Here is a 20408-nt window from a genome sequence, read left to right on the forward strand (position 1 = left end):
TGGCTGCGTTTGACGGCATGGCGGTTGAACGCCGGATCCTGAAGGAAAAGGGCATTTCGGAGGAAGTTATTCCTACGCTAATTAAAGCTAGGAAAGAAGTGAACTCAAGCCATTATCACAGCATATGGCGGAAATATGTTGCGTGCTGTGAGGCCAGGAAGGCCCCAACGGAGGAATTTCAGCTAGGTCGATTTCTGCACTTCCTACAGTCAGGAGTGACTATGGGCCTAAAATTGGGTTCCATTAAGGTCCAGATTTCAGCTCTATCGATTTTCTTCCAAAATAGAATTGACTTCACTGCCTGAAGTTCAGACTTTTGTTAAGGGAGTGCTGCATAGTCAGCCCCCGTTTGTGCCTCCAGTGGCACCGTGGGATCTCAACGTGGTGTTGGATTTCCTGAAGTCGCATTGGGTTGAGCCACTTAAATCCGTGGAGCTACAATACCTCACGTGGAAAGTGGTCATGCTGTTGGCGTCGGCCAGGCGTGTATCAGAATTGGCGGCTTTGTCATGCAAAAGCCCTTATCTGATTTTTTTTATGGATAAGGCGGAATTGAGGACTCGTTCCCAATTCTTTCCTAAGGTGGTATCAGTTTTTCATGTGAACCAACCTATTGTGGTGCCTGCGGCTACTTGGGACTTGGAGGATTCCAAGTTACTGGACATAGTCAGGGCCCTGAAAAGTATATGTTTCCAGGACGGCTGGAGTCAGGAAAACTGACTCGCTATTTATCCTATATGCACCCAACAAGCTGGGTGCTCCTGCTTCTAAGCAGACTATTGCTCGCTGGATCTGTAGCACGATTCAGCTTGCACATTCTGCGGCTGGACTGCCGCATCCTAAATCAGTGAAAGCCCATTCCACGAGGAAAGTGGGCTCGTCTTGGGCGGCTGCCCGAGGGGTCTCAGCTCTACAACTTTGCCGAGCAGCTACTTGGTCGGGGTCAAACACATTTGCTAAATTCTACAAGTTTGACACCCTGGCTGAGGAGGACCTAGAGTTTGCCCATTCGGTGCTGCAGAGTCATCCGCACTCTCCCGCCTGTTTGGGAGCTTTGGTATAATCCCCATGGTCCTTACGGAGTCCCAGCATCCACTTAGGACGTCAGAGAAAATAAGATTTTACTCACCGGTAAATCTATTTCTCGTAGTCCGTAGTGGATGCTGGGCGCCCATCCCAAGTGCGGATTGTCTGCAATACTTGTATATAGTTATTGCCTAACTAAAGGGTTATTGTTGAGCCATCTGTTGTGAGGCTCAGTTGTATTTCATACTGTTAACTGGGTATAGTATCACGAGTTATACGGTGTGGCTGGTATGAGTCTTACCCGGGATTCAAAATCCTTCCTTATTGTGTCAGCTCTTCCGGGCACAGTATCCTAACTGAGGTCTGGAGGAGGGTCATAGTGGGAGGAGCCAGTGCACACCAGGTAGTCCTAAAGCTTTCTTTAGTTGTGCCCAGTCTCCTGCGGAGCCACTATTCCCCATGGTCCTTACGGAGTCCCAGCATCCACTACGGACTACGAGAAATAGATTTACCGGTGAGTAAAATCTTATTATTACTCTAGTCATCATTATCAGTTACAGCACCAGTGTTGCACTAGTCATCATTATCAGTTACAGCACCAGTGTTTTGCACTAGTCCTCATCAGTTACAGTACTAGTATTACTCTAGTCCTCATTATCAGTTACAGCACCAGTGTTTTGCACTAGTCCTTATTGTCAGTTACAGCACCAGTGTTTTGCACTAGTCCTCATTATCAGTTACAGTACTAGTACCAGTTTAGCTGTCTGTATTAGGCTGCCACTGATTTATCATGTGTTTACTGGCCATAGTCACTGTTCACTTCATTATGGAGATGTTACCATTTTTTGTTAAGCAAGCTGGAGATACCAGCATTATGAAATTAGCCCTGATAGTCAGGCATCCTTGGATTTGTAGTTTGTAGTTGCACAAATGAGGCATAGCATGTATTTTTACAGTTAGAGGTAAGCAGTCTGACTGTTTCCACAGTGCATGCTAGGATTTGTAGTACCAGAACAGCTGTAATGTTGCATGTTGATTTCCTCTACACTTGCGTATACAGCAGTAAAGGCTGACTTTATGGAGTATATCAGTGACAACATATAGAACATTTGCCATGTGTTTCAGATCCTGCTGATGAGTAAAGAGATTAATACAGTTGAGTTAGATTTCCTGCTGCGTTTCCCAGCCCAGCCTGGCCTTACAAGCCCAGTTGATTTCCTTTCCAACCAGTCCTGGGGTGGAATCAAGGTACAGTAAGTGTTTCATTGTGACTGTGCACCCTCTGGTGCTGTATTTACGAACTATACTGCCAGACACCTGCATGTCCTTTCTGTGATCTTAGATGTGTAACTAGGACACGTGCTGTTTTGTCTCTGTCCCAGCTGATTCATATCAAGGACATATAAACTGGCACATTACCACTCACATGAGCCACAATGCAAGTGAAAAGTATGATCACTGGTTTCCTGGGGCTATAGAATGAAGCCGTAGGCCTACAGTGACATTTTCTATACCCTACAGTAATATGGATGTATCATTTTCATTTTAACCTCTTCCCTCTTGGTCTTAGGGTGGAATGGGTCATATAGCAGTAAGGATGAAATCACATACAGCTACAAAAAGCACTTAGCACAGCCTCTGAGTAATTATTGGTGACAATAACATGATTTGAATGATGGAGTATGATGTCCTTTGTTTGTAATAAGATTTAGAGGAAAAAAGAGAGCTGTTACTAGCTGTTTTGACATGAAATTACTGCTGTTCCCTAGTCCTATTGGGTACTTAGTGTCTTCATTTACATTCCAGCTGCACATATACAAATGACATCTACATGTATCTGCGTGTGTACTGTATGTATGCGTGTATATATATATATATATATATATATATATTGCGATTGGCCGGCACTCTAAATTAACATCAACTCCCACGGTGCACACAAGAGGGGATTTAAACAGCAAACAAATCAGGGCACTCGTGGTATGTAACTCCAAAAGAACAACTCTGTAAACAGAAAGACTTGCAACGTTTCGGGCTTTAATTGCCTGACGACGGGCAATTAAAGCCCGAAACGTTGCAAGTCTTTCTGTTTACAGAGTTGTTCTTTTGGAGTTACATACCACGAGTGCCCTGATTTGTTTGCTATATATATATATATATAAAGAATCCTGGCCACCTGGCCTGCTCAACCTTGACTGCAGCCCAAGCTGGAGTCTGTCTCACAGCTGTCGGCTCTTGGCGTCGGGCTCCTGACCGCCGGGATCCTGGCCACCGGGATCTTGTGCTGATCCCTTCTTACCACGTCCCTTTTCTTCTCTGTGTTGGCTGATCCCTCCAGCCACACTCAATATAACCTGTTTCTTAGCACAATCCCTGCTGATACAGCCACAATGTATATACGTATGTGTATTTGTATATATATATATATATATATATATATATATAGTGCGCTGTATGCAGGGACATGCGGTGAGCTTAATGGCTCAGGAGACGCTGGCTAGCACCAGAGCCAGATATACACGCAATACATGAGCCCAAGGGTACCTTTGGGCATTATACACAGGTGCAGCAGTTTAAACTCCTGGAAATTTGGTGATCACAGATGTGTGGAAAAGATAGGCTTTCCAAATCATGTCTAATCAACTTAGTTCACCACAGGTGGACTCCAAATAAGCTGTAGGAACATCTCAAGGATGACCAGTGGAAACAGGATGCACCTGAGCTTAATTTTGAGCTTCATGGCAAAGGCTGTGAATACTTTTGTACATGTGATTTCTTAGTTTTTTTATTTTTCATAAATTTGCAAAAATCTCAAAAAAACTTTCCTCACAGTGTCATTATGGGGTATTGTGTGTAGAATTTTGAGGGGAAAAAATGAATTTATTCCATTTTGGAATAAGGCTGTAACATAACAAAATGTGGAAAAAGTGAAGCGCCGTGAATAGTTTCCGGATGCACTGTGTGTGTGTGTGTGTGTGTGTGTGTGTGTGTATGTATATATATATATATATATATATATATACAGAGAGTGATGTATATATATATTTATATATATATATATATTTTCCATTTTTTGGGGGGGAGGTGGGGGAACAAAGGGCTCTAACTTGCATCCGGACAACGGGGATGAACTTATGGTACTGACCTCAGTTAATACTCAAGAATATCATTATTCTTAAATCCTGGACTGCAATGGTAGAGTTTGGGAAACCTCTTTTTTATGTTGTAACAAAGTATATTTTAGCTTTAGGTTTCGTAAAATGTGTTCTCTCCCTTTAGAATAAAATCCTTTTTGCACAAGTAGGTAACTGATGACATGCTGGGATTTGTGGTTCCACAACAGCTAGAGACACAGGCTGCCCAAATATGTTTTATAGTAATAAATTCCATCTACGTTATGGACTCCGTGGGTCCCAAAAGGGCTTTCCATAATGACTATAAAATCCATCACAACATCCCAGAAGACACAGAGACCACGTCTGTATGGCCCATGCTGATAGCAGGCTGTCACAGGGTTGTGCACAGAGACGAATGTACAACATGCTGAGAGATGATAGTATCCTGACAGGTGGATAGTCATACCCTGTCTTCAGAGCTGACGCTTCACCTCTCTCACTGAATATTAACTTATTTTCTAAGTGACAGCTCCTCTAGTTAAGGAAGAGTTAAAGTGTCTAAGGGCTGTATCCGGCACTGCTGCTAATTTTGGCGCAGATGTATTAACCTGGAGAAGGCATAAGGAAGTGATAAACCAGTGATATGTGCAAGGTGATACAGGCACCAGCCAATCAGCTCCAATATGTAAATTAACAGTTAGGATCTGATTGGCTGGTGCCTTTATCACCTTGCACATATCACTGGTTTATCACTTCCTTATGCCTTCTCCAGGTTAATACATCTGCCCCTTTGTGTCCAACTTGCTGCCACTAAAACACCGGAGAAATTCAACATTGCTCTGGTGTGGGGACAACTGATTCATTATCACCACAGCTACCATAGCAATGAAACCTAGCACTGCCGAGCCTAATTTATCAGTGTTAGTGCACTGTATGAACTGGAGGTCATGCATGCACATGAACATTACGACAACCAGCGGAGAGATCCGAATGGATCCCTCTTGTCCCTCTACACAACTCTGGACTCCTTCCCATAGGAAGTAGCAGGTCATTGAGAAAGGATGCCATCTGAAGACTCCTCACAGTCAGACACAGGCTTTGTCTGAGTATAGTAGGTGTGAACGTTTATGGCAATTAAATGAAATGTAGCCATTTCATTAGAAACTAATTTATGTGCAGAAATTATTTTCAATAAATCATTGGTAAATAATTAACCATTTATGTACTGGATTTATGCTTGAACATATGTTTCTTTAGCACTAGCTTGGTGTTCATTGAGTTCTAGTTCTCTGTAGAAGTATTTAAAGTTCACATTTAATTTTGTAATTCTAATTAATACTATTTTCTCTAACGTCCTAGAGGATGCTGGGACTCCGTAAGGACCATGGGGATAGACGGGCTCCGCAGGAGACATGGGCAGTTTAAGAAAGACTTTGACTCTGGATGTGCACTGGCTCGTCCCTCTATGCCCCTCCTCCAGACCTCAGTTTGATACTGTGCCCAGAGGAGATGGGTGCACTTTAAGGAGCTCTCCTGAGCTTCCTGACAGAAAGTATATTTGTTAGGTTTTTTATTTTCAGGGAGCCTGCTGGCAACAGACCCCCTGCATCGAGGGACTGAGGGGAGAGAAGCAGACCTACTTCTGTGAGTTTCAAGGCTCTGCTTCTTAGGCTACTGGACACCATTAGCTCCAGAGGGAGTCAGAACACAGGTCTCACCCTGGAGTTCATCCCGACCCCGCGCCGCCGTCCTCCTCACAGAGCCGGAAGATAGAAGCCGGGTGAGTATGAGAAGAAAAAGAAGACTTCAGAGGCGGCAGAAGACTTCATGATCTTCACTGAGGTAACCCACAGCAGTGCAGCTGTGCGCCATTGCTCCCACACGCCTCACACACGTCAGTCACTGTAAGGGTGCAGGGCGCAGGGGGGGCGCCCTGGGCTGCAATATAAACCTCATTTCTGGCAAAAGAGATATATATACAGCTAGGCACTGTATATATAAAGAGCCCCCGCCAGTTTTTATTATATTTAAGCGGGACAGAAGCCCGCCGCCGAGGGGGCGGGGCTTCTCCCTCAGCACTCACCAGCGCCATTTTCTCCACAGCACAGCTGAGAGGAAGCTCCCCGGACTCTCCCCTGCTTATCCACGGTGAAAGGGGGTTTCAGAGAAGAGGGGGGGGGGGGCACATAATTGGCAGCAAATAATAGTATTACAGTGCTACTGGGTAAAAGCATTGTGTGTTTTTCCTGGGGTATTAGCGCCTGGTGTGTGCTGGCATACTCTCTCTCTGTCTCTCCAAAGGGCCTTGTGGGGGAACTGTCTTCAGATAAGAGGATTCCCTGAGTGTGTGGTGTGTCGGTACGTGTGTGTCGACATGTCTGAGGTAAAAGGCTCTTCTAAGGAGGAAATGGAGCAAATGTGTGTGTGTGGTGTCTCCGTCGACAACGCTGACACCTGACTGGATATGTGGAATTAAGTGCTGAGGTAAATTTATTGCACAAAAGATTAGAGAACAGACAGGGAATCTATCCATGTCTGTCCCTATGTCGCAGGGACCTTCAGAGTCTCAAAACGCCCACTATCCAAAATAATAGACACTGATGCCGACATGGAGTCTGACTCCAGTGTCGACTACGATGATGCAAAGTTACAGCCAAAACTGGCAGTAAAGTATTCAATATATGATTATTGTAATAAAAGATGTTTTGCATATCACTGATGACCCATCTGTCCCTGACACGAGGGTACACATGTTTAAGGGGAAGAAAGCTGAGATAACATTTCCCCCCTCTCATGACCAAATGAATTGTGTGTAAAATAGCGGGAATCTCCAGAGAAGAAACTGCAGTTTCCCAAAAGAATTCTCATGGCGTATCCTTTCCTTGCTAGGGCCAGGATACGATGGGAATCCTCCCCTAAGGTGGACAGGGCGTTAACACGTTTACCCAAAAGGTAGCGCTGACATACCAAGATACAGCTACCCTCAGGGATCCTGCAGATAGCATGCAGAAAAGTACTTTGAAGTCCATTTACACACATTCTGGTACACTACTCAGACCGGCGATTGTGTCGGCAGGGGTTTATAGCGCTGTAGCAGCGTGGACAGATACCTTATCAGCGGAGATTGAAACCCTAGATAAGGATACCATGTTATTGACCCTAGGATATATAAAAGATGCTGTCTTATATATAAGACATGCTCAAAGAGACATTGGTCTACTGGGTTCTAGAGTCAACGCTATGTCGATTTCTGCTAGACGTGTCCTGTAGAACATGCAATGGACAGGTGATGCCGACTAAAAGAGGCATATGGAGGTTTTACCTTACAAGGGTGAGGAATTGGGTGGAGAGGGGCTCTCGGACCTGGTCTCCACAGCTATAGCTGGTAAATCTGATCTTTTGCCTTATATTCCCTCACAGCCTAAGAAAGCACGACATTATTAAATGCAGTCCTTTCGGTCGCAGAAAAACAAGAAAGTACGCGGAGCGTCCTTTCTTACCAGAGGTAAGGGCGCAGGGCACAGCTAGTTCCCAGGAACAGAAGTCCTCCCCGGCCTATACTAAATCCACCGCATGACGCTGGGGCTCCGCTAAGGGAGTCTGCCCCAGTGGGAGCACGTCTTCGACTCTTCAGCCACATCTGAGTTCACTCACAGGTGGATCCCTGGGCAATAGAAATTGTTTCTTAGGGTTACAAGCTGGAATTCGAAGAGGTGCCTCCTCGCCGGTTTTCCTTATCGGCCCTACCGGCTTCTCCCCCAGAAAGGGAGATAATATTAAATACAATTCACACATTGTATCTCCAACAGGTGGTGCTCAAGGTTCCCCTCCATCAACAAGGAAGTGGATATTACTCAACCTTGGCTGTAGTCCCGAAACCGGACGGTTCAGGCAGACCTTTTTTAAAATTAAAATCTCTGAACCTATACTTGAAAAGGTTCAAATTCAAGGTGGAATCGCTCAGAGCGATCATTGCCAGCCTGGAAGGGGGGGATTTTATGGTGTATCTAGACATAAAGGCTGCATACCTTCATGTTCCCATTTATCCACCCCATCAGGCGTACCTGAGTATTACGGTACAGTATTGTCATTACCAATTTCAGGGTAATTGGCGGAAATGATGGTGCTTCTACGCAAGCAAGGAGTCACAATTATCCCATACTTGGACGATCTCCTAATAAGGGCGAGATCAAAAGAGCAGTTGTTGAACAGCGTGTCACTTTCACTGAAGGTGTTACAGAAACACGGCTGGATTCTCAATATCCCGAAGTCACAGTTGGTTCCTACGACTCGTCTGACCTTCTTGGGCATGATTCTGGATACAGACCAGAAAAGGGTTTTTCTTCCGATAGAAAAAGCTCAGGAACTCATGACTCTAGTCAAGAACCTGTTGAAGCCAAAACAAGTGTCAGTGCATCATTGCACTCAAGTCCTGGGAAAAATGGTGGCGACGTACGAAGCCATTCCCTTCGGCAGGTTCCATGCAAGGACTTTCCAATGGGACCTATTGGACAAATGGTCCAGGTCACATCTGCAAATGCATCAGCGGATCACCCTGTCCCCCAGGGCCAGGGTATTTCTCCTGTGGTGGCTGCAGAGTGCTCACCTTCTAGAGGGCCGCAGGTTCGGCATTCAGGATCGAACCTGGTGACCACGGACACGAGCCTCCGAGGTTGGGGAGCAGTCACACAGGGAAGAAATTTCCAAGGCCTTTGGTCAAGTCAAGAGACTTGTCTTCACATCAACATCCTGGAACTAAGGGCCATATACCACGCCCTACGTCAAGCGGAGACCTTACTTCGCGACCGACCAGTTCTGATCCAGTCAGACAACGTCACCGCAGTAGCTCATGTAAACCGCCAGGGCGGCACAAGGAGCTGAGTGGCGATGGCGGAAGCCACCATAATTCTTCGCTTGGCGGAGAATTATGTAAGCGCACTGTCAGCAGTGTTCATTCCGGGAGTGGACAACTGGGAAGCAGACTTCCTCAGCAGACACGACCTGCATCCGTGAGAGTGGGGACTTCATCAGGAAGTCTTCGCACAGATTGCAAGTCGGTGGGGACTGCCCCAAATAGACATGATGGCGTCCCGTCTCAACAAAAGCTACAAAGGTATTGCGCCAGGTCAAGAGATCCTCAGGCGGTAGCTGTGGATGCCCTAGTGACACCGTGGGTGTTCCAGACGGTCTATGTATTCCCTCCTCTTCCTCTCATACCCAGTTTGTTGAGAATAATAAGAAAAAGAGGAGTGAGAACAATAATCATTGTTCCGGATTGGCCACGAAGGGCCTGGTATCCGGATCTGCAGGAAATACTCACAGAAGATCCGTGGCCTCTTCCTCTAAGACAGGACCTGTTGCAACAGGGTCCCTGTCTGTTCCAAGACTTACCGCGGCTGCGCTTGACGGCATGGCGGTTGAACGCCGGATCCTAGCGGATAAGGGTATTCTGGATGAGGTCATTCCTACGCTAATAATGGCTAGGAAGGACGTGACATCTAAACATTATCACCGAATATGGCGAAAATATGTTTCTTGGTGTGAGGCCAGAAATGCTCCTACGGAAGAATTCCATCTAGGCCGTTTTCTTCACTTCCTTCAAACTGGAGTGAATTTGGGCCTAAAATTAGGCTCCATTGAAGTTCAGATTTCGGCCTTATCCATTTTCTTTCAAAAGGAATTGGCCTCTCTGCCTGAAGTACAGACTTTTGTGAAGGGAGTACTGCATATTCAGCCTCCTTTTGTACCTCCGGTGGCGCCTTGGGACCTTAACGTGGTGTTAAGTTTCCTGAAGTCACATTGGTTTGAACCACTTAGAACAGTGGAGTTGAAATATCTCACTTGGAAGGTGGTCATGTTGTTAGCCTTGGCTGCGGCTAGGCGAGTTTCGGAATTAGCTGCTTTATCACATAAAAGCCCCTATCTGGTTTTTCATATGGATAGAGCAGAATTGCGGACCCGTCCTCAATTGCTACCTAAGGTGGTCTCATCCTTTCATATGAACCAGCCTATTGTCGTGCCTGTGGCTACACGTGACTTGGAGGATTCTGAGTCCCTTGAAGTGGTCAGGGCTTTGAAAATTGACGTGGCCAGAACGGCTAGGATCAGAAAAACAGAAGCACTGTTTGTCCTGTATGCAGCCAACAAGGTTGGCGGCCCTGCTTCAAAGCAGACTATTGCTCGCTGGATCTGTAACACGATTCAGCAGGCGCATTCTACGGCAGGATTGCCGTTACCAAAATCGGTTAAGGCCCATTCCACTAGGAAGGTGGGCTCATCTAGGGCGGCTGCCCGAGGGCTCTCGGCACTACAGCTGTGCCGAGCTGCTACTTGGTCGGGGTCAAACACCTTTGCAAAGTTCTATAAGTTTGATACCCTGGCTGAGGAGGACCTCCTGTTTGCTCAATCGGTGCTGCAGAGTCATCCGCACTCTCCCGCCCGTTTGGGAGCTTTGGTATAATCCCCATGGTCCTTACGGAGTCCCAGCATCCTCTAGGACGTTAGAGAAAATAAGATTTTAAACCTACCGGTAAATCTTTTTCTCGTAGTCCGTAGAGGATGCTGGGCGCCCGTCCCAAGTGCGGACTTCTTCTGCAAGACTTGTATATAGTTTTGCTTACATAAGGGTTATGTTATAGTTTTCATCGGTCTTGGACTGATGCTATGTTGTTTTCATACTGTTAACTGGTTAGTATATCACAAGTTATACGGTGTGATTGGTGTGGCTGGTATGAATCTTGCCCTTGGATTAACAAAAATCCTTTCCTCGTACTGTCCGTCTCCTCTGGGCACAGTTTCTCTAACTGAGGTCTGGAGGAGGGGCATAGAGGGAGGAGCCAGTGCACACCCAGATCCAAAGTCTTTCTTAAAGTGCCCATGTCTCCTGCGGAGCCCGTCTATCCCCATGGTCTTTACGGAGTCCCAGCATCCTCTACGGACTACGAGAAAAAGATTTACCGGTAGGTTTAAAATCTTATTTATTCTGCCACCTTGACGAAATAAAATGCAATTGCCACCCACTGCCATACTGGACAGCCTGATTTCTCATTTTCCTTCTTACAGTTTATTTCTAAATATTGCTGATTTTGGATCAGCAATAGATTTAATCAGTAGGTGCTGACGAGTCCTGGACAGCTCTCCCTTTTGTCCATTTAGAAACTGATTTGGGTTCAGTGTATGATGAAACCTGCCGAGAAGCCCTTTGCCTATGCAGCCTAGCTGCTAAGGCAGACGGCTACCTGCCATGTTTATGGTCGCAGCGGCTGCGTGTGATGTCACACAGCCGCCGCAGCCCGGTCCAGACACGCCTCCGTTGTCAGGACTGCACCCCTCCAATGCCGTCCCAATGCTGCCGACACGCTCCCGACCGTCTGGGCCTGTCAATCAGGCAGAGGCGATCACACAAGTGAGATGCCATCGCATCTCACTGTGTGCGCACGCGCAGTGCGGCTTCTGTGCGTGCGCACACTTCACCGGCTTTCAGCCTGCGAACGCTGCTAGCGCAGCATACAGGTCTGAATTAGGCCCTTCGATTGAAAAATAAAGGAAGGAAAAACTCTTCTGAAACTGTAAATAGGGTAAACGTCCCTGCAGTGCCCAGCAAGCTTCCAATTTGTCATATTTGCCACTGGGTGGCACTACTTAGGTTGTATGGATGAAATCTCATTTTACTGTAGAGTATGTTGGGGCTGGGGGGACTAAACAGTATGACTGTACATAGGTGAGTGCAGGAATAAGCAATTCTATAAGTTTATTTACCAATTTCTAAAAACGACAGTGGAAATAAAATTTAAATTTTTTTAAGCGTTCTCTCAGCATGCTCCTTTAAATGGTTGAATTAGCATCAGACAAAAGGGTATATCCACCGCAGTGCTATGTCCTCGCGTGACTGCTCCAGCAAACTTCCAGAAAGAAAAGTAGGATGAGTGCAGAGCCGTCCATAGGCATAGGCAAACTAGGCAATTGCCTAGGGCATTTGATATGCCTAGGGGCATCAGCAGCTTCTGCTGATTAAAATGATATGCGGCATGCCTATATTCTGTGTGTAGCATTTCACATGCAGATACAGCCACAGTCTCACACAGTATATAGGCATGCTGCATATCATTTTAATCAGCAGAAGCTGCTTGTGCAGCCTAGCCACATAGCAATGCAAATAAGATGCATTTTCATAAAAAAAAAGGTGTGCCCGACGTTAGCATTGAGGCAAGATTTATGAGGACACATCTGTATCCAAGCAGAGGCAGAGGTCACAGTGTTAGTGGAAGTGTGAGTGCTGTGTGCATGTGAGTGGGTTGGTTGTGCAGTAGTGTTCGGAATATGTGTAAGGAGCAATATGTGTGTCATGTAAAAATGCATTAATAATGTGCAACATATGTGTAAAGGGGCACTATGTGTGTCATTATGTGTATAAGGGCATTAATAATGTGCAGCATATGTGTAACAGGGTACTACTGTATGTGTGTCATTATGTGTATAGGGGCACTAATAATGTGCAGCAAATGTGTAGAGGGCACTATGTGTGTCATTATGTGTATAAGGGCATTAATAATGTGCGGCATATGTGTAAGGGACATTATGTGTAAAAGGGCATTAATAAAGGTTGTCATAATGTGTAAGGCACATTATGTTTATAAGGACATTAATAATGTGTCTCATATGTGTAAGGGGCATTACTGTGTGGAATTATGTGTATAAATGCATTACTAATGTGTGGCATTATGTGTATAAGGTGCTCTACTATGTGGCATTGTGTATAGAAAGGGCACTACTGTGTTATCTAATGTGAATAAAGAGCAATAGGGTGTTCTGTAATGTGAATAAGGAGCAATTCAGTGTGATGTAATGTGAATAAGGGGCTCTACTGTGAAGAGTAACATTTATAAGGTAAAGTGATACTTTTGTGGGATGCAATATGAATTATGGACCCTATCGCATGATAAAATGTGAATAAAGTTGCAGTACTGTGTGGTGTAATTGGAATTGGGGTTACTATTGTGTGGCAATGACCCTTGCCAGCAAAAACACACCCCTCTTTGGGCTGTGCGTCAAATGTGCTAACTGTTCCTACTGTATTTAAAATATAGGGGGTGCAAACACCAAAATAAAGACTGCTATGGGTGAGGGGTGATGGTGCTGGGAAAGAGGTGCAAGGTCAGAGGCGGAACCAGCGGTGGTGCTAGGGGCACCAGCCACAATTTTGCCTAGGGCATCATATTGGTTAGGGCCGGCTCTGGATGAGTGAGTATCCATATCCCAGAGATGCCCTCTCTGCCCTCTTGTATGTCCTCAAAGAGTTATTGTGCATGAAGCACAGCCAGGCCCAGCTCACATCTGCAGCGCTCATTTCAAATGTGTCTGTAGAATTGCCTTTGGCAGAAGACACTGATAAAAGAACATCCATTCTGTGCGTCTGATCTCTGTACATTGGTGGTCATTCCGAGTTGTTCGCTCTGTAATTTTCTTCGCATCGCAGCGATTTTCCGCTAACTGCGCATGCGCAATGTACGCACTGCGACTGCACCAAGTAAATTTGCTATGCAGTTAGGTATTTTACTCACGGCATTACGAGGTTTTTTCTTCGTTCTGGTGTTCGTAATGTGATTGACAGGAAGTGGGTGTTTCTGGGCGGAAACTGGCCGTTTTATGGGAGTGTGTGAAAAAACGCTACCGTTTCTGGGAAAAACGCGGGAGTGGCTGGAGAAACGGGGGAGTGTCTGGGCGAACGCTGGGTGTGTTTGTGACGTCAAACTAGGAACGACAAGCACTGAACTGATCGCACTGGAAGATTAAGTCTCGAGCTACTCAGAAACTGCAAAGAAATTTCTATTCGCAATTTTGAGAACCTTTCGTTCGCAATTTTGATAAGCTAAGATTCACTCCCAGTAGGCGGCGGCTTAGCGTATGCAATGCTGCTAAAAGCAGCTTGCGAGCGAACAACTCGGAATCACCCCCATTGTGAGGGCTGGGAAGCTCTTCTTTCTGAGCAGAGAGGTTCTATTCAGGACTGATGATTATTACACTGTAATGTAGTGAATAGCAAGCAGATACTGTTCAGGTGCAGATCCCAAGGGTCAGACATTATACTTAATCTTAGTAATACTTAAAAACAATACATTTAAAGAAACAGTCTCCTAACTGGAATAACATGCCAGAAAACATTACAAACATGTATTCCAAGCTATAATAAGCAGATTTGACAATAAACTAGGTACGTATATTGGGGGTAATTCCAAGTTGATCGTAGCAAGAATTTTGATAGCAATTGGGCAAAACCATGTGCACTGCAGGGGAGGCAGATATAACATTTGCAGAGAGAGTTAGATTTGGGTGGGTTATTTTGTTTCTGTGCAGGGTAAATACTGGCTGCTTTATTTTTACACTGCAAATTAGATAGCAGATTGAACACACCACACCCAAATCTAACTCTTTCTGCACATGTTAAATCTGCCTCCCCTGCAGTGCACATGGTTTTGCCCAACTGCTATCAAAATTCCTGCTGCGATCAACTTGGAATTACCCCCATTGCCCATAACTGCTGTATGATCAGTCCTGAAATACAAGTGGAGCAATAAGAGTGACAAGCTAGTTCTGTACTAGTAACTGTAACAGCACAGTGCAGAAGTCCTTTCTATGGCTGATATACTGATAACTATCACATGTTTATGTGCAAAGCTGTTTTAGGATGAGCGCTTTGTATGGACTATCTACAAGCAGGGCCACTTTAAGGTTTGTGGGGGCACCAGGGCAACTTACTTGTGGGTACCCCTACCATAAATTTGTATGATATACTGGCAATCTTCTTAATAAGTATAATAAGCAAAATGTACCGCCTTCATAATTTGCATCAAGCCCAAAAAGAGAGGGTGTCCTCGTGGCAGGGGACATTACATTGCGAGAAATATTGTCCACTGGCTCATGCCCCCCATTTTTGTCATGCTGCTGAACATGTCCCTCCCTCCACGGAATAGACTCTGTGCATGCGGATGACATCTATTCACTACTTGCTTTGCTAGGCAGAGCAGCAACTGATAAGGGACCTCCCAACCCACCCACCCCCCACTGCGGGATACTGCAGCCCTATGAGTGGGGTGGCGGGACAGTGCCTGAAAAGCTGGACTGACCCACCAAAATCGGGTTGTTTTAGAGATATGGAAATAATGTGCAAATGTGTTGAACACACTATAGTGCCCCTAGTTCATATTATGCCACACAAAAAACCCCAGTTCACATTATACCACAGTGCGGGGATCTCCATATTTGGGAACCCCTGGGTTACCCCTAGTTGCCCTTTTGTTAATCCTCCTACTCAGTACAAGCCATTGTTTGGAATCTTGCCCTAATTAACTCTACTGTATGTCACGGCTAGGGTTGTTTAAGAATCCGGACTTAGGGGGTAATTCCAAGTTGATCGCAGCAGGAAATTTTTTAGCAGTTGGGCAAAACCATGTGCACTGCAGGGGAGGCAGATATAACATTTGCAGGGAGAGTTAGATTTGGGTGGGTTATTTTGTTTCTGTGCATGGTAAATACTGGCTGCTTTATTTTTACACTGCAATTTAGATTGCAGATTTAACTCACCACACCCAAATCTATCTCTCTCTGCACATGTTATATCTGCCTCCCCTGCAGTGCACATGGTTTTGCTCAACTGCTAAAAAATTTCCTGCTGCGATCAACTTGGAATTACCCCCTAAGTTGAGCTGCTGGGTTTTGGCCTGGGACCTCAGGACGGAATTGGGCTGGTTTAATATAGGATATACTTATTCATAGACGTGGCAGTTTGGCAATGTTGGAACACCTGACTGGATGCTGTATGAGTAGAATTGAGTTAATTGTGTGGTACCAGCTATTAGGGAAACTGTAACACTGGAATGATGAGTTACCAGTGCAATAGAATAGCTGGGAAATTCATAACACTAAGAGTTCACTATCACTGGGATGAGATGAACCAGTGAATATGGAAATGCTGCAACGGATTTTCAGGAGCTGCTTTACAGGAACGCTGGGATAGCCTGTACCAGCGAACTGGGAAATGCTGCAATGGATTGCAGAAGCAGTTGTTCAGGAACAGTGGGATAAACTGTACCAGCGAATTGGAAATGCTGCAATGATGAACTGAGCAGACCTTCAGGATCACTGGGATTGGCTGTTCCGGTGAATCTGGATATGCTGCAATGATGAATTGAGCAGCCCTTCAGGATTACTGGGATTGGCTGTATCGGTGAATCTGGATATGCTGCAATGATGAACTGAGCAGCCCTTTAGGATCACTGGGATAGGCTGTACCAGTGTATGGATATGTTGCGATGCTGAGTTAAGTAGCTGAACTGGATAGCTCAGGAAGACAGGGAGTACTAGAGATGGAAACTGCACTTGTCTTGAATTCAACAAGAGAGTCTGGAGCTCACAACAGGTTGATAGACAACAAAGTACTGGCGATTTGCCTGTGCTGAGACTCAGGATTTATACCCCTGTCTTGCTGTTGAGTGGTGGGGATAATCACATGACTGTGAAATGGTTCCTGATTGGACTCTGTGCGGCCAGCTGATCAGAACTTTCATGGCGCCATCCATGACTGGATTTGGAGGGAACTGCCAGCGTGGAGCGGGCAGTGGAGACCGCAATGGGCACCAGGCCTGGGAGCGCCGGTAATGAAGACACAGAGAAGTGGCAGACAGCACAGGACGTCAGATGAACCAGTAGATGATGACCAGTGCCTCAGAGTGCAGCGCAGGTAAGAGAGAGTGCGGCTGGGAAGAGCTGAATACCTCCGTTTTTTGACACTCTAATAAAATTATAGGTTGAACTCGATGGACATCTTGTCTTTTTTCAACCTCATTAACTATGTTACTGTGGTCTGGATGTATAGAAGTAAAAATATATGAGGCACAGCTCACAGCTTGTTACATAGGTTAACTCCCTTTATATCTTACGCTATTTTATAGTAGAGCAGGTGCTTCTCTTTTTTACTATTAATAGTCGGTTTAATTAAAATGTACAACAAAAATTACTGTTACATGCAAACACCACAAGATGGAAAATTCAGTTCATCATATCTTTTGTCCATACATAAATCATTACATAATGAGACTGCTAATTTATCTCAGTGTACAAGAGTTTGCCTTGCTGCGATCTTTTCATGCGGGGATGTCAGGAATATTTATCTCTACTAGTAGCCAGGCATTCAATAAAACCATTGTAAATAATGCAGGATGTACGTTTGTTTGTGAGAGTTTTGGATTCTCCAGTTACCTGAACAGCTGCTGCTTCCAAATCCAGGAACACAGTCATTTGATTGGGCCAAACAACAGGATCACAGTGGGCCCATGTAGGGCAGTAAGCAGATAACTGCACAGGCATGCAGAGCTAATGTTCTGTGCCAAACTTAGATCTCATTCTGACTGGCCAAAGCAAATGTTTTTGTTGCACATATGACACGTTATTGTATATTTATCAGTGGCTGGGAATGGGATTAGGGGCTCTGCAACACTTTAAAAATTAATTTAAATGCTCATTTTCTTGCTACCATAAACTAAATGATTCATCTAATAATGATTATAGTAATTATACGGCTAGTGGGCCTAATTCAGCATGGAGCTGCTGCGACCCGATTTATGGCGGCCTGCCGTCTGCAGGGGGCTACCCTTATCATGCGAGCGATTCGCTGCTTAACGAAGCATTTAGCATGTTAGCGGTGGAGGGCGGGGCGGCCTTGCCCTGTGCTGGGTGGCCCCCTGCATGTTAGTGGAATGAGTTGTAGTTGTGCATTTTTTTGCACAACTACAACTCATGCTGAATTAGGCCCAGTGGGGGTAATTCCAAGTTGATCGCAGCAGGATTTTTGTTAGCAATTGGGCAAAACCATGTGCACTGCAGGGGAGGCAGATATAACATGTGCAGAGAGAGTTAGATTTGGGTGGGGTGTGTTCAATCTGCAAGGAGAGAGAATTGACAGCATAGGAAAGGAATGAGTTAAACATCTTGTGAGGGGTGGACCTAGCTGGAAGGAAAGTACAGCCCTTTGGGAAAAGGGGAGGGTTAGTATATATAGGGAAGGATAGGCATCTGGTCTCTCTCTTGTTGGTGAAATTGCCTTGGAGTGGGTGAGTGCTGCATGGCAGGCTTCCCAACTTTTGCTGTGTTTCCCCTGGCATTAGCTTTATTTAACACCCTACTCTGCATTCCCCCTCTACAATTCGGCCTCCACGGGCTCGAGCAGGGCCGCAGTGTGGCGGCCGGGGTCGGCTTTGACGCTGGGTTCCGGGCCGGCTTGGCCGGAGGGACTTGAGGGCAAGGTGGGCCAGCGGTGCATCCCGGCCGCCCGGAGGTGGAAGGGCGGCTGCCCCCGCCTCCGAGCGCGGCGGGTGATTAGTGTGAGGCGGGCGCGCGCATGCGCGCCGTGTGGGCGCCCGTCCGTGGAGCCGCACGGGGCTCAAGTTCAGCTCCTTGAGCACTTCGCAGGGTGGAGGGGCCAGAAGGGAGTCGGCTGCGAGCCGCGCGAGGTCTGTCACTGGGCCTCGCGCGGCGGATCTGAGGGGGATGCGGCCGGCCGGGAAGCAGTGGGACGCGCGCACTAGGTGCGCGCGCACCCACGCTCGCTTCCGGCGTCGCCGTTCGCGCACGGGGGCGCGCAGCGGCGGCGTCAGCCTCTCGGTCTCCCCAGCTTGCTCCGCTGCAGCCGGAGTCCGGCGGGGGGGGGGGGGGGAGGAGAGGTACGAGGGTGGTTTCCGTCATGATAATATAAGCAGTCTGCAGGGAGGGATGAACAGGGGGAACACGGGGTGTTGGAGGCACCAGGAGTCGGGGCGCGCGCACGATGAGCGGGGGGTTCGGGGAGCGGCGTTGGCGCCGACGGCCAGTCCCTCGGTAGTGACGGGCGCCCCCCCCCCTTTTTCCCCCGCCAAGGCGGACGGGTCGGCAGACGTCGGCCCCCGGGTGACGCCGTCGGGCGTCATACGGGCAGGCGCGCAAGGGCCCCGGCTGGGGGCACCGGGTAGCCGGCGCCGTGGTTCGGGGCAGTGAGGGCCCCTCCGGAACTCTGGCGTTGGCTCTGGCCAAGGTGGGCGCGGCATTACGGCCGCTGGCTGCGGCTACGTCACCGGGGGTAGCGGTAAGCTCCGAAGCGGCCGCGATGGAAGGCTGGTCCGGAAGGCGGTCAGCTTCAGCGGCGCGGCAAATTGCCATGCCTGCAGGGAGCTCGGAGAGGCCGCCGCAGACCTGTAGCACTGTCCGGAACAGGACGGGCAGGGACGAGCTGCGGGGACAACCCCCTCACTATTTGCTCGGCATGCGCCGCAGTTGTTTCCTGTGTCTGTCGCACCTTTTTCTCTCCTGCAGGGGATCGCGGCGAAGTAGAGATGGTGGAGACGAGTAAGAAGACGTCGGTTCTGCCACGCCGGAGGGTTCCGTGTCGGGGCAGTCGACGGGTGCAGGTGAGGTGTTACAGTCGGTAGCGGGCTCATTCACGAGTCCCAGTTCTCGCAGCTTTTCCTCTTCCTCCTTTTCCTCTGCTCTGTCGTCGCAGGCGTCCGAAGTCAGTAGCGCGACTAGGGCGAGGAATCAGGCGACTAAATTCGCCAAAAGGGCGGCGGGGCAGCTGGGAGCTCGAAGAGGCGTAAGCGGATTAGGGAGGAAGCTCGCAGGGCCAAGAAACGCAGCGATTTGCACGGTTTTGTTCGCTGCGACTGCACTGCAGTGATGCGGGGCCTGCGGGATAGCGGCCGTAGGAAGATTCGCAGTGGGACTTCGTGCATGTGTTCGGCTGTACGAAGGAAGCGAAGAAGGAGTATAGGTTGGCGGCTGCAAAGAGGGACATCGGGGCCGAGGCCTTCCGTACCTTCGATAACTGGCTGGCCGGTTTTTGGGTCTTCGCGGCGTGCTACCTGGAAGATGGGCCGGTCGAACACAGGAACGTGATTCGGTACATGCTTCTCATACATGACTTGCAGCGCACTTCTTCGGGATCAGAGGGGCGTAGGTAGAAGCAGGATGGTTAGCGGGTCATGGACTTTGGGTTCAAGGTCGTCTAGGTCTGGCTCAAAGTCACTTGGGCTTCGCAGCAGACGGAGGAGCCCCGGAAGCCGGGGGCGGACGGGCACCACCGCGCAGGGTCGTCCGCCCAGGGGTAAGGCGCGGACGGCGGATCGGCCAAATCCTGCCTCCTCCTGCTTCGGAGGCAGTCGTCAAGGTACCCGGGGTAAGCAAACTTATCCCAGGCAGGCCGCGGTCGGGAGCGCTCCACAGAGCTCCAACGCCAATTGCTTT

The 20408-nt window shown here is 47.6% G+C and overlaps 1 protein-coding gene across 7 annotated transcripts in view; it reads left to right on the forward strand.

Annotated features, from left to right (window-relative positions):
- The window catches only part of DNAH9 (dynein axonemal heavy chain 9), a 1014643-nt gene that overhangs the window by 842326 nt on the left and 151909 nt on the right, over positions 1-20408 (forward strand). For all 7 annotated transcript variants that reach the window (XM_063960955.1, XM_063960958.1, XM_063960957.1 and 4 more), the window contains one exon: positions 2152-2274. In XM_063960955.1, the coding sequence (XP_063817025.1) occupies positions 2152-2274 (123 nt within the window). The remainder of the gene's footprint in view (positions 1-2151; positions 2275-20408) is intronic.

Source organism: Pseudophryne corroboree, chromosome 3 (assembly GCF_028390025.1).
Source record: "Pseudophryne corroboree isolate aPseCor3 chromosome 3, aPseCor3.hap2, whole genome shotgun sequence".
NCBI classification, from domain to species: Eukaryota; Metazoa; Chordata; class Amphibia; order Anura; family Myobatrachidae; genus Pseudophryne; species Pseudophryne corroboree.